At 40.8% G+C, this 18,859-nt stretch overlaps 2 protein-coding genes across 14 annotated transcripts in view; one reads left to right on the plus strand and one right to left on the minus strand.

Annotated features, from left to right (window-relative positions):
- Positions 1–18,859, minus strand: part of LOC105276811 (lachesin) — a 278,627-nt gene that overhangs the window by 115,834 nt on the left and 143,934 nt on the right. For all 9 annotated transcript variants that reach the window (XM_020030837.2, XM_011334738.3, XM_011334737.3 and 6 more), the window contains one exon: positions 2,618–2,724. In XM_020030837.2, coding sequence (XP_019886396.1) covers positions 2,618–2,724 — 107 coding nt within the window. The remainder of the gene's footprint in view (positions 1–2,617; positions 2,725–18,859) is intronic.
- Positions 11,078–18,668, plus strand: LOC105276810 (alpha-(1,3)-fucosyltransferase C). Of its 5 annotated transcripts, none has more exons than XM_011334730.3 (5): positions 11,095–11,178; positions 12,037–12,349; positions 14,050–15,739; positions 16,081–16,378; positions 16,816–18,668. In XM_011334730.3, the coding sequence occupies exons 3-5, from the start codon at positions 15,076–15,078 to the stop codon at positions 17,174–17,176; spliced, it is 1,323 nt and encodes a 440-aa protein (XP_011333032.1). In that variant the 5' UTR covers positions 11,095–11,178; positions 12,037–12,349; positions 14,050–15,075; the 3' UTR covers positions 17,177–18,668. The 5 variants fall into 5 exon arrangements, with proteins under 5 accessions (XP_011333033.1, XP_011333032.1, XP_011333028.1 ...); XM_011334726.3 differs by lacking the exon at positions 11,095–11,178 and adding an exon at positions 13,198–13,365 and having other exon boundaries at positions 11,207–12,349; XM_011334727.3 differs by lacking the exon at positions 11,095–11,178 and adding an exon at positions 13,198–13,365 and having other exon boundaries at positions 11,207–12,234.

The following is an 18,859-nucleotide window of genomic DNA, read 5'->3' on the forward strand; positions in this document are numbered from 1 at the left end:
ATGGGAAACTGCGCGATTTGGACTTCCCTGCTTCTTGCTCGTGCAAATACGATGTTTAACGAATGATAGTCGTACATGTCGCGATCACAATGATAAAATGACCATGCTCAATCATGTCTCATCAATCGCGATCGAGACCGAGATTATTCATTGCTTTGCAGTGCGACATGTAGATACATGCATTTCCCATAATAAAATTGCGCTCCTCGATGAGATTGAATTTTTATAAAATTGTTGCTCACGATCGTCCATGCGAGACCCTGTGATTTCATGAACAATAAACAGGATAAACAAATCTTGGGATATCTGTCGAAAGGCTAGCGGAATGGAAACAATACGTTGCGGACATGAGCGACAACTCTTAATGAAGTTCAAGGATTTCTTCGATTTTTCCTCTCCTCTCCTGCGGAACGCATATACCCATTCCACTTCGGAAAACTACATCGCTCGTTACGGCTGCCGATATGTTTGTTCGTATGTAACGTTGATCGCCCGCGGTAGTGGCATCACATCCAACTCCCTGACGGGACAACTGATGCGTTTCCAATACGGTTCCACCTAACAGCGGTCTTCAATGCCAGTGAGACGAGCCCGTAGGTTGCATAGTACACCAGATAGTGATAACGTATTTTTTCTTGCGGGAAACTTCGTGTTCTTTCTTGAGTCTCGTGCACTTCAAATGTATTATGTATGCAAGGTAAAAGAAGATAAAACTCTTGTATCGTTTTTATACCATAATCGTTTTGTATCGTAAAATTTCTGTTATGAGATCTATCTTATAAAATTGTACTTCTGAGCAGCAATTCTGAGGGCAACTTATGAAATTAAAAACTAAATACTGTTGAAATGGTCAGATAAATCAAGAAATGTATAAAAAGAATTTTTGAATCTTCCTATAACGAATTCACTTAAAAGCATCTCGAAATAATTAAATCTCTCTTTAAGATTTCTGTTAAATAAGATGTTTTATCTTTTTATTCACTTATGTTATTATCGGAAAACCGAGCGATACTCGCACACCAAGACGCCGCCCAAGACCAAGACATTATTAATACCCACTGATATTGAAATATTCAAATATCGGGCAACCTTACTGCATGAGTTATCTATCCGATTATTCGCAGCTTTCAATTATTCAAACAGCAAATTTACAGACGTTTCAGTGCTTTGATATAGTAATTTCTCAGAAAGTATTCAGATTATTTATAAAGATTTGTTAAATTACAGCATGAAGTTTTATCACAATCGTTGAAAAAAGAACACATAAATTCTTCTCCACGTATCTCTACAAATCCAGCAACACCCTCAGAAAGAATTTCTGATAACAAGACGAAAAATATTCTTGACTAATTTAATCGTATTACAAGTATAAAAAATATGAAAATAAAACAATTTTTAATTTAAATCAGTAATTTCTATTCTTCTCTCTCGAATTAAATAAGATTGTCTTACTGTCTTGAGACAAGAGTAACATGTACAAATTTGTGCTTATATATTCTTGTATGTAGAATAATTTGATATTAGCGCCACTTTACAGTAGGCTTTGTCGATGTCGACGCATCATTTTCTCACAGTCGCTCGTCGACTCGGCGCTTCTGCGTCCTTTATTCCGATAAAACGGCCAATATTTATGTGTTGCAATCGAAAATCGGGAAAGTGTTTCTGTTATTTACAATGCAAGAAATATTAAAAGATATGGAAATGTAAGTAAGTATATACAATATACTTACTTGAGAAATAAGATTCGAGATAAGACATTTCCATATCTTTTGCACTTATTCATTGTAAATAACAGAAACACTTTCCCGATTTTCGATTGCAACACATAAATATTGGCCGTTTTGTGCAGATTCTACAAATTCTCTTATTACGAGTTACAAGAATAGAATAAGATGTCTTTTGGATCTCACAATATTCTTAAATCAAGAATATTTTGAACTTGCTAGAAATTTTTATCTAAATCCTTCTGAGAAAATTAATGAGATAGCACGAAGATTACTTTAATCTAGATTTTCGAATTTTCTATTCAAGATTAAAATATGCTTCTTTTCAATAATAAATATGATTGTCGCTATAGCGATCTTATTTTATGATAGATTAAAGAGTAATAGCATTAAGTCCAGAAATCTTTTCTGTGAGTGAACAGTACATATCGGTGATATCTCAGCAGTATATTTAAATATTATACTACACTGCATTCCGTATGTATACAGAGAGACACAATAGCAGAAAAATATACAGTTTCGCGCGAACTCGACAGAAAAGAATTAAGACGAAACACTGTGCAATGTTATGAAGAAAATTAGCATTTTGTCGTCGCGACTAAAAAACGAAATCTCATAAGGAACGTCTTTATGAGACCAGCGCACGCTGTAGCACCCTCTTTGTAATCCAGTTAATGAATAATTGAGGGAACTCTGTTTAACAGAGAGAACGCGCGCGCACGGCAAGTCCAACCGCTAAGAAAACATGTTCCAAGAAGAACGAAGAAGAAAATTACAGGTATAAGAAAAACCGGTTGTCTGCGCGAAACTAAGAGCGGAGATGTCCAATTTAGATCGCGCGGCTCTCCACGCTGACCACGCGAGTACGCTTACGTTTGAGAGCATTACGTTACCTTATAAGTGCCGAGGTTCTCGATGACGCACGGTAGACTGACGTCCCTTCCTAGGGCTACTGTGACGTTTGGTATAGGTTCGGCAAATATCGGTGGCTCAGAGAGCGCTGCAACATGCAAAAAACAGATATTATTTATGTGTCTGTGTCAGCTATGCAAGGAATACTTATTATTACTTTTTATTATTTTCATTATTATATTATTAAATGATATAGTAATGTAATAATTATCTTCAACGGTGTCAAAGATTTCGCGCCAGATTTCGTTTTCGGATGAAAGTTCAGGCAGCTAAGCAGTTCAGATGAAAAATAAGTTATAAGCAATTTGATTGGTATATCTGTAGGAACGTTCCGACGATGGTTTCGTTTCGAGATTGCAATTTTAGCTTTCCGCGTTTTACGAAAAACCAAATTGTTAACCAATCGTTACTGTCGGAACTGCTCGTCCACCGTTTGTAACGATCTCTCCTTTTTGTTAGTTCCGAGGGAATTTCAGCGCAAAACACGATGTATGTAGTATTTCGCAAAGCGAATCCGTAAACTAACGCGTCGCGCGAAACAATTAATGACCGTCAAGCCGCCACAAATGGTAAATGCAATTATTAAATCGGCCCGATATTTGAAAACATAAAAATCTCATTGACGGCTTCAATGAAACGATAATTGTGACTGATTAATTCGTGAGAGCCGGAAAGGAAATTGATCCTGCGGCCTCCAACTCGTGAATTTTTCATCTTCAAATGGCCGAATGGCGAGAGTCGAATTACGGTCACTGACAAACGAGACCGCCGTTCGAGGATAAATTAACGAAAAACGATTGCTCGCTGGAAGTCCGTGAAATCACGCTGATAAGAGTGGAGGTCTTGATTTTTGTCTGCATACGCTTGGTGTGGAATACGTTCGCGCGAAGCTCAAATTAAATCACGACGTTTCTGAGTCGCCAGCATAGCTATCACGATGCGCATTTGCAACGCGTTATTTATTCATAAACGTGCAAACTAAATTATTTTCATTGCCTCAACCTAGTGCTTTGCCACTTTCTTTTATTCAGTCAAGGTTTATTTGACTTGGCGCTACTCACAAAAAGGATGCTTACTGAGGTCAAGCGTGTTATTATTTCATTTTGGATTAATTAATTACTTTCGCAAGAATGAACTTATTAGGTTGTTCATTAAGTTCTGCGGTTTTCTCGATAGATAGCGTTTGTCCATTGAAAAAGATAGCATGCATCGCCTGAACCGCGGATTGCCGCATACTCCGTGACAGGTTAGACAACGCTTGACATTTCGCCAGAGTCTTTGTTGCGTTTTGACGTGTTGTGTGTACGCGCTATTCATTGAAATTGGAGGATCAAAAGGTGCATTTTCGGCACATTTTGCTATTTTTCTTCCGCAAAGGAGTAAAAGCGACGAACGCACAACGTGAGATACGTGGCGTGTACGGGGACTCGGCCATAAGCGCTGACACTTGTCAGCGTTGGTTTGCGCGCTTTCGTTCCGGAGATGTGAACGTCTCCGATGCTGCTCGCTCCGGTCGTCCATCCACCACTGACGACGACCAAATCGTGGCCGCAATCAAAGCAGACCGACACCTGACGACGCGGGAGATCGCGGAGCACTTCGACATCGCCCATACAACGGTTGCGCAGCGATTAAAACGGCTTGGGATGTCGAAAAAAGCAGATGTTTGGGTCCCTCACGAGCTCACCGAAAAGAACATTTTGGACCGCGTCATGATCTGTGAATCCCTGCTGAAATGGAACTCGCTGGAGGCCTTTCTCAAACGGGTGGTCACGGGAGGTGAAAAATGGGTGGTATATAACAACATTCGACGCAAGCGGTCATGGTGCGGTCCGGGCGAGTCGTCACAATCGGTTGCCAAAGCGGATTTGCATCCGAAGAAAGTGATGCTGAGTGTGTGGTGGGATTGGCGAGGCGTCCTGTACTTCGAGCTGCTTCCGCGCGGTCAGACCATCAACGCCGAGAAGTATCGCGCTCAGTTAGAAAAATTGAAGCAGGCAGTGGCGGAGAAGCGGCCGGAATTGGCGAACAGGAAGGGCGTTGTCTTCCACCACGACAACGCCAAACCACGCACTGCTTTGGTGACCAAGAAGAAGTTGAAGCGCTTTGGCTGGGAAGTCACGCAGCACCCACCGTACTCCCCAGACCTTGCGCCGTCGGATTACCATCTGTTCCGGTCACTCCAAAACAATCTCGACGGGCAGCGCTTTAATTCAGTGGACGATATTCAAACGTACTTGGAGGACTTTTTCGCGCAGAAGTCGCGCGACTTCTACAAACGCGGCATTATGTCCCTTCCAGAACGTTGGCAGAAGGTGGTCGATCAAGATGGACAATACATTCTAGATTGAATAAGTATGTAAGTACAATAGATTTATGTTTTAATTTAGGGCAAAAAAACCGCAGAACTTAATGAACAACCTAATAAATTGCGAATTTTTAGAACACATCATATGCTGTCCGTATTCTTATTAATGGATTGCATTCTGCAGTTATTTATTCGTATACATATTTGGATACGAGATACGCGCAGGTGATATCTGAATAAAACGCTACAAAGGAAAGCCATGTAAACGGGAATGTAGAATGTACTGCATGTTTCGTTAAAAGTCCATTGCGTTTTGAATCGTTGCACCGCAGTCCAGCATCGAGATTAAGTCACAACTCGGTATTGCGCACGACATAGATATCGGGGAAGGGAGAAAAAAATAGTTAATTTATGGTATCGCGGCTACAAGTGAAGCACGTATTTTACGTATCACGTTAATAATTCCGCTCGCGAATGTTACGCCGAAGCTTACGCGCGATATTCGTAAAATATCTCGATACGCTTAAACTACTCGTTTTATGCGTACATATGTATGCATGCATCTACGCGCACGCGTGTATATATGTGTGAGCACGCACTCGAGTTTTTACAGGTACACACATGCGTGCGGAACGCGACCAATTATCATGCAGGCGAGCACATCGCAAAATTTGTGTTTAAATTTATATCGCGACGATACTTCTCGTTTAGAATGAAACGAAAACGCGTATATCGTTACAGCCATGAGATTGCAAAAAGTGTGCCCGCAGAATATTAAACGCACGCAATATTTTTATCATTATTATTCTCGCGCATTGCGCCACAGGCATGCCGGAATACCCAACCGAACTGTCACCAGATAATCCCCCATATTCTTTCACACTTTGCGTGCAACCGCAAAAACCACAAGGCATTTTGTATTTAAACAACGCAGTGAACATGGAGGGAATCGGCCGGCGTGATGCGCCAAAATTTAAATAGCGTCGCGAGCCGTCCGTCAGCAAAAATCCACCGTTCGCTTGACGAATGTCACGCTCCTGACTTTCGTTTTAATAAACGTGGCATCGTTGACGCTTTGATACTCGTCAAAGGACATTCCAATCGAGCTCATAACGCGCTCGAAACTACGCGAGATTTGTCACGAAGTCACATAAAACACGGGTTGCAAATTACAACATGCAGCTTTTAATTTCAACGCTCCAACTGGACAATATCACGAATTCTTTTAGAGATAACGATCAACAATTTAATACTGTAATTCAGACACTCTATTCTATCAAATAATATAAACTGATTAAATAATATTAATTGACTTTTGTGAAGAAAATCCAAGCAAAATTGAAACGTTTGAACTTTTGTTCAGAGAGAGAAAGAAAGAAAAAGAGAGAAATTTTTTAATTATTAATTATTAATTAATTATTAATTTAATAAAAAATTATAATATGTACACCATCTATCGCATTATTAATTATTATCAGTCATTTCGGCTTTACTTTCATTTTGAAGCAATTTTTAGCTTCCATATCTCAATGAGTTTCATTTTCGACAAATAAATATGATAATTAAAAATAAGATAAAAATAATAGAAAGCAAGGATTGTCGATATCCTGATAAAACTGCCACTCCATGGCGATATTGCGGGTAAAACACGCGTTGGTCAGTGTCGACCGTCATGACGGAGGAAATCGAAGGTGCTGAAAAGGAGAGGAAGGCGGATGGCACGCGGGTGCCCGTTGATCGGCGACTTTACCGAAAAAGTTTCGGAGATGGTGCACTCGAGAGTGAAGTAGAAGGGTGGTTGGCTGGTTGCTCGACTGGAAGGGGGCAACCGTCAATTCCGCTCGAAGACATTGCGCTGACCGGAAGTCCGTGCGCATCCTCACACACACCCTCCACACACACTCCAGCGAAGATAGCCTGCCGCTAGCGTTTCGAATCTCATCGCCGTATCTCTTGACAAACGACTCGCGATAAACGTGCATTTGGTTATCTAATCTCTTCTACCTAAAATATTGTATTTCTTTCTCTTGTGTGTGCAGTTTCGATTCACTCTATGTTGAGAATGACCAAAAAGAACTATTAAATGTAGGGTAGAGTCGCACGTATTATTTTGTTATAGCATTAAGTTGCATGTTAAGGATATTTTGTCAGCGATGAGGCGCGGGGGGACTGCATTGCACTCGTCGCGGTTACGAGTTAGGGCCGCCGCACAAGCTTTTCCGTAACGCGTTACGTTACGTTAAGTACTGACCTTAGATTTAAGAAAATCGTTACGTTAAGTTACATTACGTTCCGGTCTTACGGTAACGATTTTCTTTGTGCGTTGACTAAAGTTTAAGATTACGTACGAGTTTAAGTCTGAGGTCAGTACTTAACGTAACGTAACGCATTACGGAAAAGCTTGTGCGGTGGCCCTTACGATGGTGTCGCGCGTCTCAGAAAAAAAGAGAATCGAAACAGTTAGTCGCGAAGGATCCGGTGTATAGAACGGTAACATGAGTAGTGTGCTGAAGTTTCTGCCACGTAAAGTTCTTTTTTCTTCATCCAGTCGCCTCGATTAATTATTATTACAATATCCTCCCTTCCGGATATTACATAAATTGTCGTTGACGAGCAGTTATTAAGATAAAGCCATTTCGAGGAATTACAATTCCGCGAAAAAATGTATCACGACGACTTACTTAGTCTCTCTAATTTCTTTGTTAATTCTAGTACATATTGTATTATTGTAAGCTAACTCGATAAAATATTTTATCGTATTTATACCATTAGCATTAATGTATTATATAATACATATAAGATAAACTTAGGGCTCTGATTTTATTTTGTTTATCGAATATACGTGTAACATCTTTAGAAGCACGTTCTGAATATGGGCCATGATATTATTCCGACATTGACATTATTAAGCGTATTTATGATGTAAAAGAAAAGCGAGTTAATGATAATGATGGCGGAGTGAATAAGATTTTCATGGAAGCGTTACCTTATCTTCCTTCACTGGGATTTTATGCTTCCATTTGATTTACGTTCGGGTTATTTCCACGTACTGTAAATGTATGCTGTTTGCATCAAATTTATCTTATTTCTTAATTTAGAAGACAAAGAATAAATCGCGAGCGAAAGGCACGAAAGAAATAAAAAGTTTCGTATAATTAACTTGCGGAAGAGTACCGTAGTATCGTGACTGCCGTTATGAAGTCCTACAGTATGTAATGAAAGAAATTAATAGAAGAGTACAGTGTTATCTCTCTCTCTTACTTTTTTTCTCTCTGAGAGAACGTAGCGCAAGCTATTTCAGTGCGAACCAAGTTTTCGGAAGCTTCGCGCGTCTCCGGTAGCAGGATACGTCGACGACTAGCTTTATGGTGTGGTGGCCGGGGTGAACTCCCAGGAGAACTTCCGGATGCGAGGAGCTACGGCAAGGTCGAGTTCCGAATTTAGATTATTATTTAGTCAAGAAAGACAAATTACCCCGGCTTTTCTGGCGTTGACTGGTCCAAATGTTACTCGTGCTCGAGTGGCTTAAGCGACGAAATCAAGTGAAATTACCGATTAAAAAGCTAACGTTGAGCGAACGTACGTACGGGGATTTAAGTCTAACAGGAACTGGATGTTGACGTTTCGTTCGTGACACGTTGCAAATTAAATAAGGGCTTTTAAGTACCTTCCGAGTGAGATTAGTTCGAGCAAGATAAGATATTAGCTTTTTCAATTTATAATTTAATTTATAAAACGTTTTCTTCGATCCATAAATATTAGATTTCTAGCAGGACAGATTTGACAGATTGATAATGTAAGTATATAATCGATTAAGTAATCGGACTTTATTAAAACAAATAAGTCTGATATTAACCATTTAGAGAACAACTTCTTTTATCATCTTCATAACTGTTCCAAATTCGTTAGGAATTTCACGGAATATCGTTTATTTTATAATTTATTTAGGATTTAGGATTCTATCATTTATTTTAGGAATTTAGAATTAAGAATATACCAAAGATACGGTGTGTTGTTATTTGAATTGTGGATCAGCTCGCTGATAACGGACAAACAGACGGAGACAAATCACTCCATCCCGTCAGGTTTTTCCGTATGCGCGGTATATTAGGCAGTTTCAACTTACATAATTAGAGATCATCCGCCTTAAACAGAAAATTCACAGCTTCTTTCGACTGCGATTGTACGTTCGCGTATTAGATTGTAGAGCTGCATATCGCCCATCTCGTCTGTATCACATTTACTGCTAACAAATCGATTAAAAGTCCTTCCGACTATCAAACCATATCAGAGTTCTTTCTTTTTTCGAGCAAGCTACGCTTGACAATCGACCTTCAGAAAAGATGTTCCGGTTTTCCCTGCACTCCCTTGAAGCGCAGTAAAACAGATAAATAAACAGATAAATACTTGTCAGCTATAAAACTTAATTAAGCACATTTAACTTGGTTGAATGTTCAAGATAATACATCTTTCAATTTAATTAACTAATTGCTCCGCTGTTTTTTCACTCGCAGATATACCTATTTCTAGTTTATCCAAATTTCGGAGTTTTTTTTATAAAATGGAATATCCGATGCACGCAATCTCCCTATATTCCATCTTTCTTCTCTCTGGCGTGTTATACGAAAACGCGGTCGCTCGGCCGAGTTATAAAAGCTTCAAAGTTTACGATTGAATGACATAAAGACCGAACTTATATACCGCCAAGCCGTTTTGCTTTCCTCAGGAGAATCTTTTAATCGGGAGCATCGTAATTCTCCGAGCAACCTGCACTGTATAAATTTCAATCTCGGTGAAGAGGCGTCGATAAAATTTCTATATTCCCAAGATTAAAGCCGCGATCATGAAACTACTTCTCCGTTTCATAAGTCGAAAATTCAAAAAGCGATGTAAGAGAATAATCGAGTCTTCGATGCGACGGGGAATTCCCGTGAAATTCCATTGATGTTTTCGTCGTTTTCTGAAGGGAGTGACGTATTCGAAGTACATACGCGCGCTAATAGAAGACTCCGCGGTGCGCGGCCGCATCGAAATTGAATTGAAACGAAATTGAATCGCAGATAAGATTGTATCAGCGCGCTGCGATGGCGCACGTAAAAAGTGAATTATGGTTCCACATTATTTACTTGTACTCGCGCGAATAAACGCACTTCGGTATGCAGCCATATGTTGCGAAGATCTAAATACGTATGCAATTAATTCAGCAATTAATTAATCACCGGTACATTAGCTAAAATTGCGAATACGCTCATATTTATCCTGTAATGAGACGGAAGTAGGCCCTTTTTTATTCATAATGTGCAGGCGGAGTCGCTGTACATCACGTGTTACGATATTAACAAATGTAATTATTTGTTCATTAAAACTTCGCTCATATTACCTTGATGGAATTTTTTCAAATATCTAACAGATTAATATTTGATACGCGTGCAACTGGGTACTAATCTGTTAAATTAGCATGCACACCAGAAAGCAAACTCAACCCCAAAAAAATCGGTAATTTAAATATTTTTACATTAAAAAATTGTATACTAAAGTTTGATATTAAATATCTTTAAATGCTGTTTAATCATAATGGTTACTTTATTGCACGTAGTTACGCACCGAATGCCTCGTTATCGTGCATAATGATAGCACACGGCGTTTTAATGATAATGAAAACAGTTCCTAAATGAATATTTACTTTTTTGTCAAATATCCACTTTTTGCGAATATATGTATGGTCTCACAGTCGTCAATTCTTCAAGAGAATTTTCAGTGAACCGATTGCGCTCAGTTTTTAACATGTTACGTTCCCGCGATACATATAAATCCAGTAGTTAGAGCTGACACGATGCAATCAGTCTTTTGCATAAAAATAAATCGAGCAAATGCGCATGCTTCGGTGTGATTGTGACTAATATTACATGACTAAGACTACGTGCATCTCTCTTCTACACAGAAGAAAAGGAAAAGGGTAAACGATAATAGCGCTGCTCGCTCTATATGCATGAGAGTATCGCCGGTTGATACATTCAATTTATGATTGCCGCGCATTACTCATACATAAACTTGTCATTAACCGCACGGCATTTGCATAATAATAGCGACGCATCTCCTCCGCATCGCGACATGAAAATGATCGCCGCAGTGTCTGCGTGGGTGGAGGCTCGGACAGTCGCGAAATAAAATCGCGCCGGGAAGTCGTGGTAGCGTCATACTTACGCAAGACAACGTAATACATATCGCGTAAAGGTGGGAGCGAGGGAGGGAGACATATGATACTCCAATTACGTGCAGAGTGGCGTTTTTTGCGCGCGCGCAATTTTCCACGCTCATCGAATTCTGCGGAGCGTTTTACCGCTTTTTCCCGCTCGCCGACGCGATCCCGCTCGAGGCCGGTCTGGATTGGACTAGATACGCTGCGGACTACAGTTAGACACGGACTATAGTCCACGCGCTCCGTTTAGTCAGTCGAGTTGCAACTTTCGAGGCAGCGAGCCGTGGGTGCAGTTATTTCTTGTGCTGTATCATGGCAACTGGATCACGCGGCCGGCTGTTGCGTCTCCGATGACGATCTCGCGAAACGTCGATTGTGCGAGTAGTGCGATCGCTGGACGGGACGCTTAATCACGCGATGATGCGCGATCGAGTGCGAAAGCGTGGCTAGTACCGTGGCGAGACCTCGTGGTGGCGACGCAACGGCACGACCTCCGTCGCGACGTGAAAGAATTGATCGGGCACTCGTCCGGGCTGATATCGAAAAAGCTACAACAGGCGAGGTTGCACGGAAACCTGCACAGTCGAAAACTCGAGAGACGAGCACGCAAAGCGCGCCAAACGCGCGAATTCGTCACATAACGGCGGCGTATCTATGCGCGGATTAAAATAGCGGCGCGATTACGCAAAGCGTCGGAGGTTGACGAAGCAGTGACGAGGCTTCGGCGTTTCGTCGAGGCGTTTTTTTGATTATCACCCCGCGATTGACACGCGCGAAAAACCTTATCGGTCACGTTAATGTCTGATTACTGGTTAATTACTGATTAATTACCTGTGCTGAACCGCGCACAATATGACGCTGCAATTTATCAATGTAATCGCCGGTGCTTGCAGGCTCACGTACCGCGAAAGCCGTGACCCCAAATCGCCGGCACGGAACCTACCGCATTCGTGACGCAACGTCTGGGAATAAGTGTCAGCGCGATGGTTTACTCGTGTTAGCGAAACCGACGCTTAATCGATCACGAGCAGCCACGGTCGATGGTGATGAATTCAACGTCATCCTCGTGACAGATGAACACAAGAACACATGTGCGATTTGCTCGACATATATATTTACGAGGGACCAGTTCGACGCAGGCGCGACTTCTCAAGCCGCTTCATTTTAGAAACCTTGATCCTCGCATCCTTGTGACACACAATTGTGGTCAGAAGTTCCCGTGATAATCGCATTCACAGAAAAGATTTCTGGACTTAATGCTATTACTCTTTAATCTATCATAAAATAAGATCGCTATAGCGACAATCATATTTATTATTGAAAAGAAGCATATTTTAATCTTGAATAGAAAATTCGAAAATCTAGATTAAAGTAATCTTCGTGCTATCTCATTAATTTTCTCAGAAGGATTTAGATAAAAATTTCTAGCAAGTTCAAAATATTCTTGATTTAAGAATATTGTGAGATCCAAAAGACATCTTATTCTATTCTTGTAACTCGTAATAAGAGAATTTGTAGAATCTGCACAAAACGGTCAATATTTATGTGTTGCAATCGAAAATCGGGAAAGTGTTTCTGTTATTTACAATGAATAAGTGCAAAAGATATGGAAATGTCTTATCTCGAATCTTATTTCTCAAGTAAGTATATTGTATATACTTACTTACATTTCCATATCTTTTAATATTTCTTGCATTGTAAATAACAGAAACACTTTCCCGATTTTCGATTGCAACACATAAATATTGGCCGTTTTATCGGAATAAAGGACGCAGAAGCGCCGAGTCGACGAGCGACTGTGAGAAAATGATGCGTCGACATCGACAAAGCCTACTGTAAAGTGGCGCTAATATCAAATTATTCTACATACAAGAATATATATAAGCATAAATTTGTACATGTTACTCTTGTCTCAAGACAGTAAGACAATCTTATTTAATTCGAGAGAGAAGAATAGAAATTACTGATTTAAATTAAAAATTGTTTTATTTTCATATTTTTTATACTTGTAATACGATTAAATTAGTCAAGAATATTTTTCGTCTTGTTATCAGAAATCCTTTCTGAGGGTGCGTTATCGTGCTGCTAAAATGCGAAATACACGACCAACGTGACACGATGCATAATACGTGCGGATCACACGCATACACGTGTTTGATCGCGTAAATGAGCATGAATATTCGCCATGAAACTATTATTAATTAATCATTATGTAACGCAAGGTGAGCCTACTGCGTTCGTCTGAAACATTACTTATTCTACGCAACGCGCGATCGCGAGAGATTAAAGCACTCGCTCCGTGCTGCGAGTAGACGAAGGACTCCATTCATGCCGATGCTGGCAAGCAATAATATAAGGGAGCAATTTTTAATCAAACGAAACCTGATGTTCACATCCTCCTTTTCTTTCGCCCGTTATCTGCCTGCACGCGGACAAAGCGAGCGGATAGAACATCTATTCCGAAAGAACATCAAACGTTTGCGATCCCTTTTGAAAGAACTCGATTATTCGTCACTGAAAATTTCTCCTGTTTCATCTCAGGCCCCTTTCATCCCAAGTCGTAAATTAATTGCCCGGCCTCGCATGCTGATTACATGCCATGTTTCCTCGGAGATGTGAACGTCTTCGCGAACGTCTACGATCATGTTTTACCGTTTGCACTATGTTTCCATTGCACTCGCGTGCTTGCAATATTTTATTATCTCGGATTATTGGCATTCGGTTGTTTGATACCGTTAAAGTTTAAACGAGCGATCAACTTCGACGTGCAGAACTTTTCGTATCGTGCATTGTCTTGTTGCTAGTAGGAAGAACGGAAAATAATAACGGATGACGGGATGAGTTATTTCCTCATGAAATTGATCATTGCGGATCATTAAATATCTCACTATTCTTCTCACGCACAGATACCGTGTCAAGTTAACGGAACTTTCTCTCGATCTTCGACGAGCTTTGCCAGGAACTAACCGTGCATAAATGCGAATTAGACGTCCGGCGTCAAAAATATACGAAATATACGAACGTGTTATAAGCAATGTGTTATAAGGAGGAAATCCGCAGAACGCTTTTCTAGAGTTGTGCTCCGCTGAAGACTCGACAATGAAGACTCGGCGATATATTTCAATCAAGAGAACTTACTCGGTTAAATATAAAAAACGATACCTGCACGTTGGCAAATAGAAATACGGGAGCATCAGATGATTGTCGAGTCGGTTGGCTCGTCTCGCACCTTATTCACGGTACGATGTACGCTACAATTTAAAGTCAAATTACTCTCTGAGAAAGGATCATTGAATCGCCGCTACCAGCCGGGAGTAATCGTTACGGAATGCCGTGATTGCACGTAAGATCAAGTACCGAGAACGAGACGAGGTTGCCTTTCGTGTAACGTGCCTTGTCCCGACGTAACATTGAATAATTCTCCATTCCAAGTCTCCCCGAGATGGTAGCGGGCAACTAAATCAAAGTTATTAAACGGAGAAGTTTTTCTCCCGCGACTTGCCTTCCCATCTGCATGAAGACCGCTGCAAAAACCCTCGCTGCGAGTGCGCTCGTGATATTTCTCCGGACGGCATCGTCCGGAGAGAAGTCTCTTCCGTGATCCAAGCCAGTTTTTCAGCGATCCTTCTCGTTACGGCTACCCGGAGATTACTCGCGCAAGACTCTCTCCTGCTCGTTTAGCCATGATAATCGCGAACGCGTGTGCGCACACGCACAAATAAATTTGCATCGAATGGAATAAACCGGTGGAAAAAGACGGAGATTCGACAAATTACGTTAAGGTATCTCGGACCGTTGCGGCGGAACGCGACTCAGAAACCCGTGTTTCGACGGATTTATAGGTACGGTAATACACCGTGTCGAGTGCTCGACGATAATGCGCAGCGCTGTAGCCGGCACGGCGACATCAGCGATTAACGTGATCGCAAGAAATGCGAACGGCATTTCTTCTTCCGGAAGGTACTCGTAAGACCATGAGCAAGAGATCGTGCTGCTTCGTCGGCGTGACCGTGACGTCGATCTTGACAGTCTGCCTCCTGGCGTTTTACGGCAACTTCGACATCCAGGACACGTTCCTCAAGCTGCACATGAACTACTTGGAGGACGTGGGTTTCATGGGGGATGGCAACGTACCCAGTACGGCCAGCCAAAGATTCGTCCGGGCGAGAGATTACCAGGAGGCGGGCATAAAAACCGTTCTGCTGTGGAACACGCTGTTTGGCGACAGGAACTTCTACTTCGGCGAGGGCGACGTATTCCGCGACTGTCCAATTAACAAGTGCAAGGTCTTTAATTACCGAGACTACTTGAATGTGGAAGACTACGACGCGATTCTCTTCCACGGTAACGAACTTAGCGGATATAAAATGCCGGAGAGGAGGAGGACGAGGCAGCTTTACGTGTATGTTAACTTGGAGAGTCCGGCCAACCGGGCGGTGCCTGACAAGTACGACGAGAACTACTTCAATCTTACGATGACGTACCGGCTCGACAGCGACGTGCCGTGGACCTATGGCATCATCGAGGATACGAAAACCGGCAAATTCGTCGCGCCATCAAGGGACGCTGATTGGAGCGCCTTTTGGAACGGCACAAGTAATGTTTTTTTGTATATCTTTTCTCGCTCGGTACCGTTTTATAATGCATGAAAATACTGCTTCAGACGAAGTGTTACTTAAAATTTAATATATCTTGGAATGGTTTAAAGTTCTAAAATGATGCAACTCTAAAGCAATGCATTAAGAATGCCTTTAAACAGACCAGATAACTTGAGATACTTTATGTGATTCTCGTACTCACATTATTTCTATCTTTCGTATCTTCCGTTAAACGCTAATTTTCCAGTCGCGGGAGATGTTCCGACGAACTCTCGCACGGCATGTCCTCTCTCGCGTATAACGTGCCTCGGATACGCGCGAACTAATCAGTTTTCGCAGGTGCAGAGGAACCGGTAGACGAGCTGCCGTCTGCGATATTGGACGTCGTCAGGGGTAAGAGCAAGCTGGTAACTTGGTTTGTAAGCAATTGCAAGGCCAAAAGTGGCCGGCTAGAGTACGTGAAGGAGCTGTCGAAGCACATAGGCGTCGACATCTACGGCAGGTGCGGCGCATTTAGCTGCAGCAGGAGCCAGGACTGCTTCAGCGACGTGGTGGAGCCCAACTACTTTTTCTACCTGTCCTTCGAGAATTCCTTCTGCGACGATTACGTGACGGAGAAGCTGATGAACCCGCTCGGGTAATAACACGCGGCCTCAGACCACGCGCGAGATCGTTATCCGCAACCAGTGCGCGAGAACATAGACGATTTAACTAGCGTTTTTCCTCGCTATCTGCGAGTCATCACACTGACAACGCACCTTTGTAATTATCAGTAATTTCATCACCGTAACGGATATACTATTTTCTTCTTTTCCTTTTCCTAGCAAGACGCGTGTGGTGTAATGACCGTTAAACATTGCATTTTTCGTAATTAAATTTTTGTTAATTTCCACATCACTCTCTTTTCACGTTCATGATTATTGTTCTAATCGTGATTGAATTGATTGTTCTTAGATTGTCAATCTTGTTCGATTTATCAGTTCGCCGCATTTCTTTCGCGCAAGATAAACGATCGAGATTGCGCGAAAGTATTATCAAGTAATAATGGGAGTCCTCTTATCGATATCCTCACAGGTATAACGTCGTCCCGGTGGTTTACGGAGGCGCCAACTACACTCAGTTCGCACCGCCGAATTCCTACGTGAATGCCTTGGACTTCGAGAGCCCGAAGGAGCTTGCCGCGTACTTGAAATATCTCTCGCAAGATCTGAGGCGGTATCAAAGCTTCCTACAATGGAAGAAATACTATCGGGTCAACCACGGAACGAATCGGGCCGCTTGTACTCTTTGCGAGGTGCTGCATAAGCGGAAAGAGCCGGCGGTGTATTCGACCCTGTCAGCTTGGTACACGAAAGACAAATGTCCGATACAAACGCTCCTAAGTAACGCCAATGATAGATACGCGACGAGAATTACGTTAGGAAATTACGCGTGAAATCTTATTTCGAAACTGGAGCGCGAATCAATAGCATGTATATCGAACGAAACATCGAAACGAACGTCGCGCGGAGTATCTCAGGATCGATTAAGGTGAAATGTCAATTATGCTATATAATTAGAAGTATAATTAAATCCTTCTGATCCACTGCGTGCCTGGAAATCGCACACGTATGCACTACGTATGTTAAAAGCGACCTCCGTTACCAATTACTCGATTCGCTATATCGATTGTAGAATTTACCTTATCAAGGGCAATTTAACTTTAACGTGATCATATCGATCATAAGATCAAATTGAATACGCGACTTCACGAAAACGTAACATGTACGACTGGACTGGATTATTTTAATTTCCCTTCATGAGCGTCGTGTCGTCTAATTATTTGCGCATTGCTAAGATCACAACGAAGCGAGCGATCATGTTAACTTCGATGTCTGATGTATGCATCGATGATGGATCATTAGGTCGAGAGTCTGTAGTGGCTCGATGTACATATTCGCTACTCGCTTGATTAGTTGAGATCAAAGCGGCCAAGCTCCATCACATCCTAACGCTATGCCGAGAGTTTGAGAGAGGCGCAGGTGTGTGATTTACTGATCGCTTGATGCCCGTGAAGGAAAATAGCTTTAAAAGATTGCGTGCACGTTATTGAATTTAAACAATGTTTCGTGGTACACGGCGAGCACAATGATGCGCATATTTGCATAAAAGACTGACATTAACATTGTATTTTATCGATAAATTACCGAGAAGATGTTTGTTAGAAGGTAGAAAAATATTTTCGTGATACTTTTGATAATGTTATTTTTAAATCTCTCCCCGATGTGAACAACAAATATAAATAACAATTGTGGAATGCAATCTCTGTTTTAATGCACAAATATAAGATAAAATTAACTTGCCAGCGTTATTTAATTTAATTTAATAATCCATCTTCATGCATTTCATGTTGAAAAAATACAAATATATTTATTACGTATTACTGGAATAACAGATATTAAATAATAATAAGCCGTTGTGTTCATATACTTGCATACAGAAATGAAACCAAATACGTACCTTGATTAACGATCGGTTATTTACTTAGTAATAAGACCTAGACCTAGAATAATTTCAAATATTTCATTCCTTTTTATTTTTGTATTTTACACTTCAATTCTCTACCTCAAAAGCTGATGACCCAAGAGTTAAAAACTAAACCTTATATTAATATGGAGAATATTTTCTTTTAATTAATCAAAGTTAGGAATTTTGCTCATTAATTTTAATTGTAAGATACAGAAAATAAGTATTATGTAAAAATAGTTTCCTTTAAGTTTCATGCAGTTATAACGCACAAAAGTTATTTATTTTGTAAACAATATCTATAATTAAAGGAATTAATTTATAGGATATTAGAATTACAAATCATAAAGAATGATTATGATGTTTGTAATGCAAACAATGCAAAAGTATATATAAATAAAATGAGAAAATCATGCATATTACGCGATGATTATTAATTCTTGCACAAATACTTAAACTAATCTGCAAATGATGCAAATGTATGCACGAATGATACGGAAAATTATGTTCACAGTAATGATGTTCAAATACATTTACCATCAAATGCGATATACTATAATATGACGTCTACAATGATAATATTAGTGCATATGTACAAATATTTCTCTCTTTG

This window comes from Ooceraea biroi, chromosome 2 (assembly GCF_003672135.1).
Source record: "Ooceraea biroi isolate clonal line C1 chromosome 2, Obir_v5.4, whole genome shotgun sequence".
Taxonomy (NCBI): domain Eukaryota; kingdom Metazoa; phylum Arthropoda; class Insecta; order Hymenoptera; family Formicidae; genus Ooceraea; species Ooceraea biroi.

Excerpts from the sequence above, each read along its gene's own strand:
- LOC105276810 (XM_011334731.3), top strand. The coding sequence starts at position 15,076 with ATGCGAACGGCATTTCTTCTTCCGGAAGGTACTCGTAAGACCATGAGC. Across the intron at positions 15,740-16,080 it reads CGCCTTTTGGAACGGCACAA|GTGCAGAGGAACCGGTAGAC; the intron begins GTAATGTTTTTT and ends CAGTTTTCGCAG. Across the intron at positions 16,379-16,815 it reads AAGCTGATGAACCCGCTCGG|GTATAACGTCGTCCCGGTGG; the intron begins GTAATAACACGC and ends ATATCCTCACAG.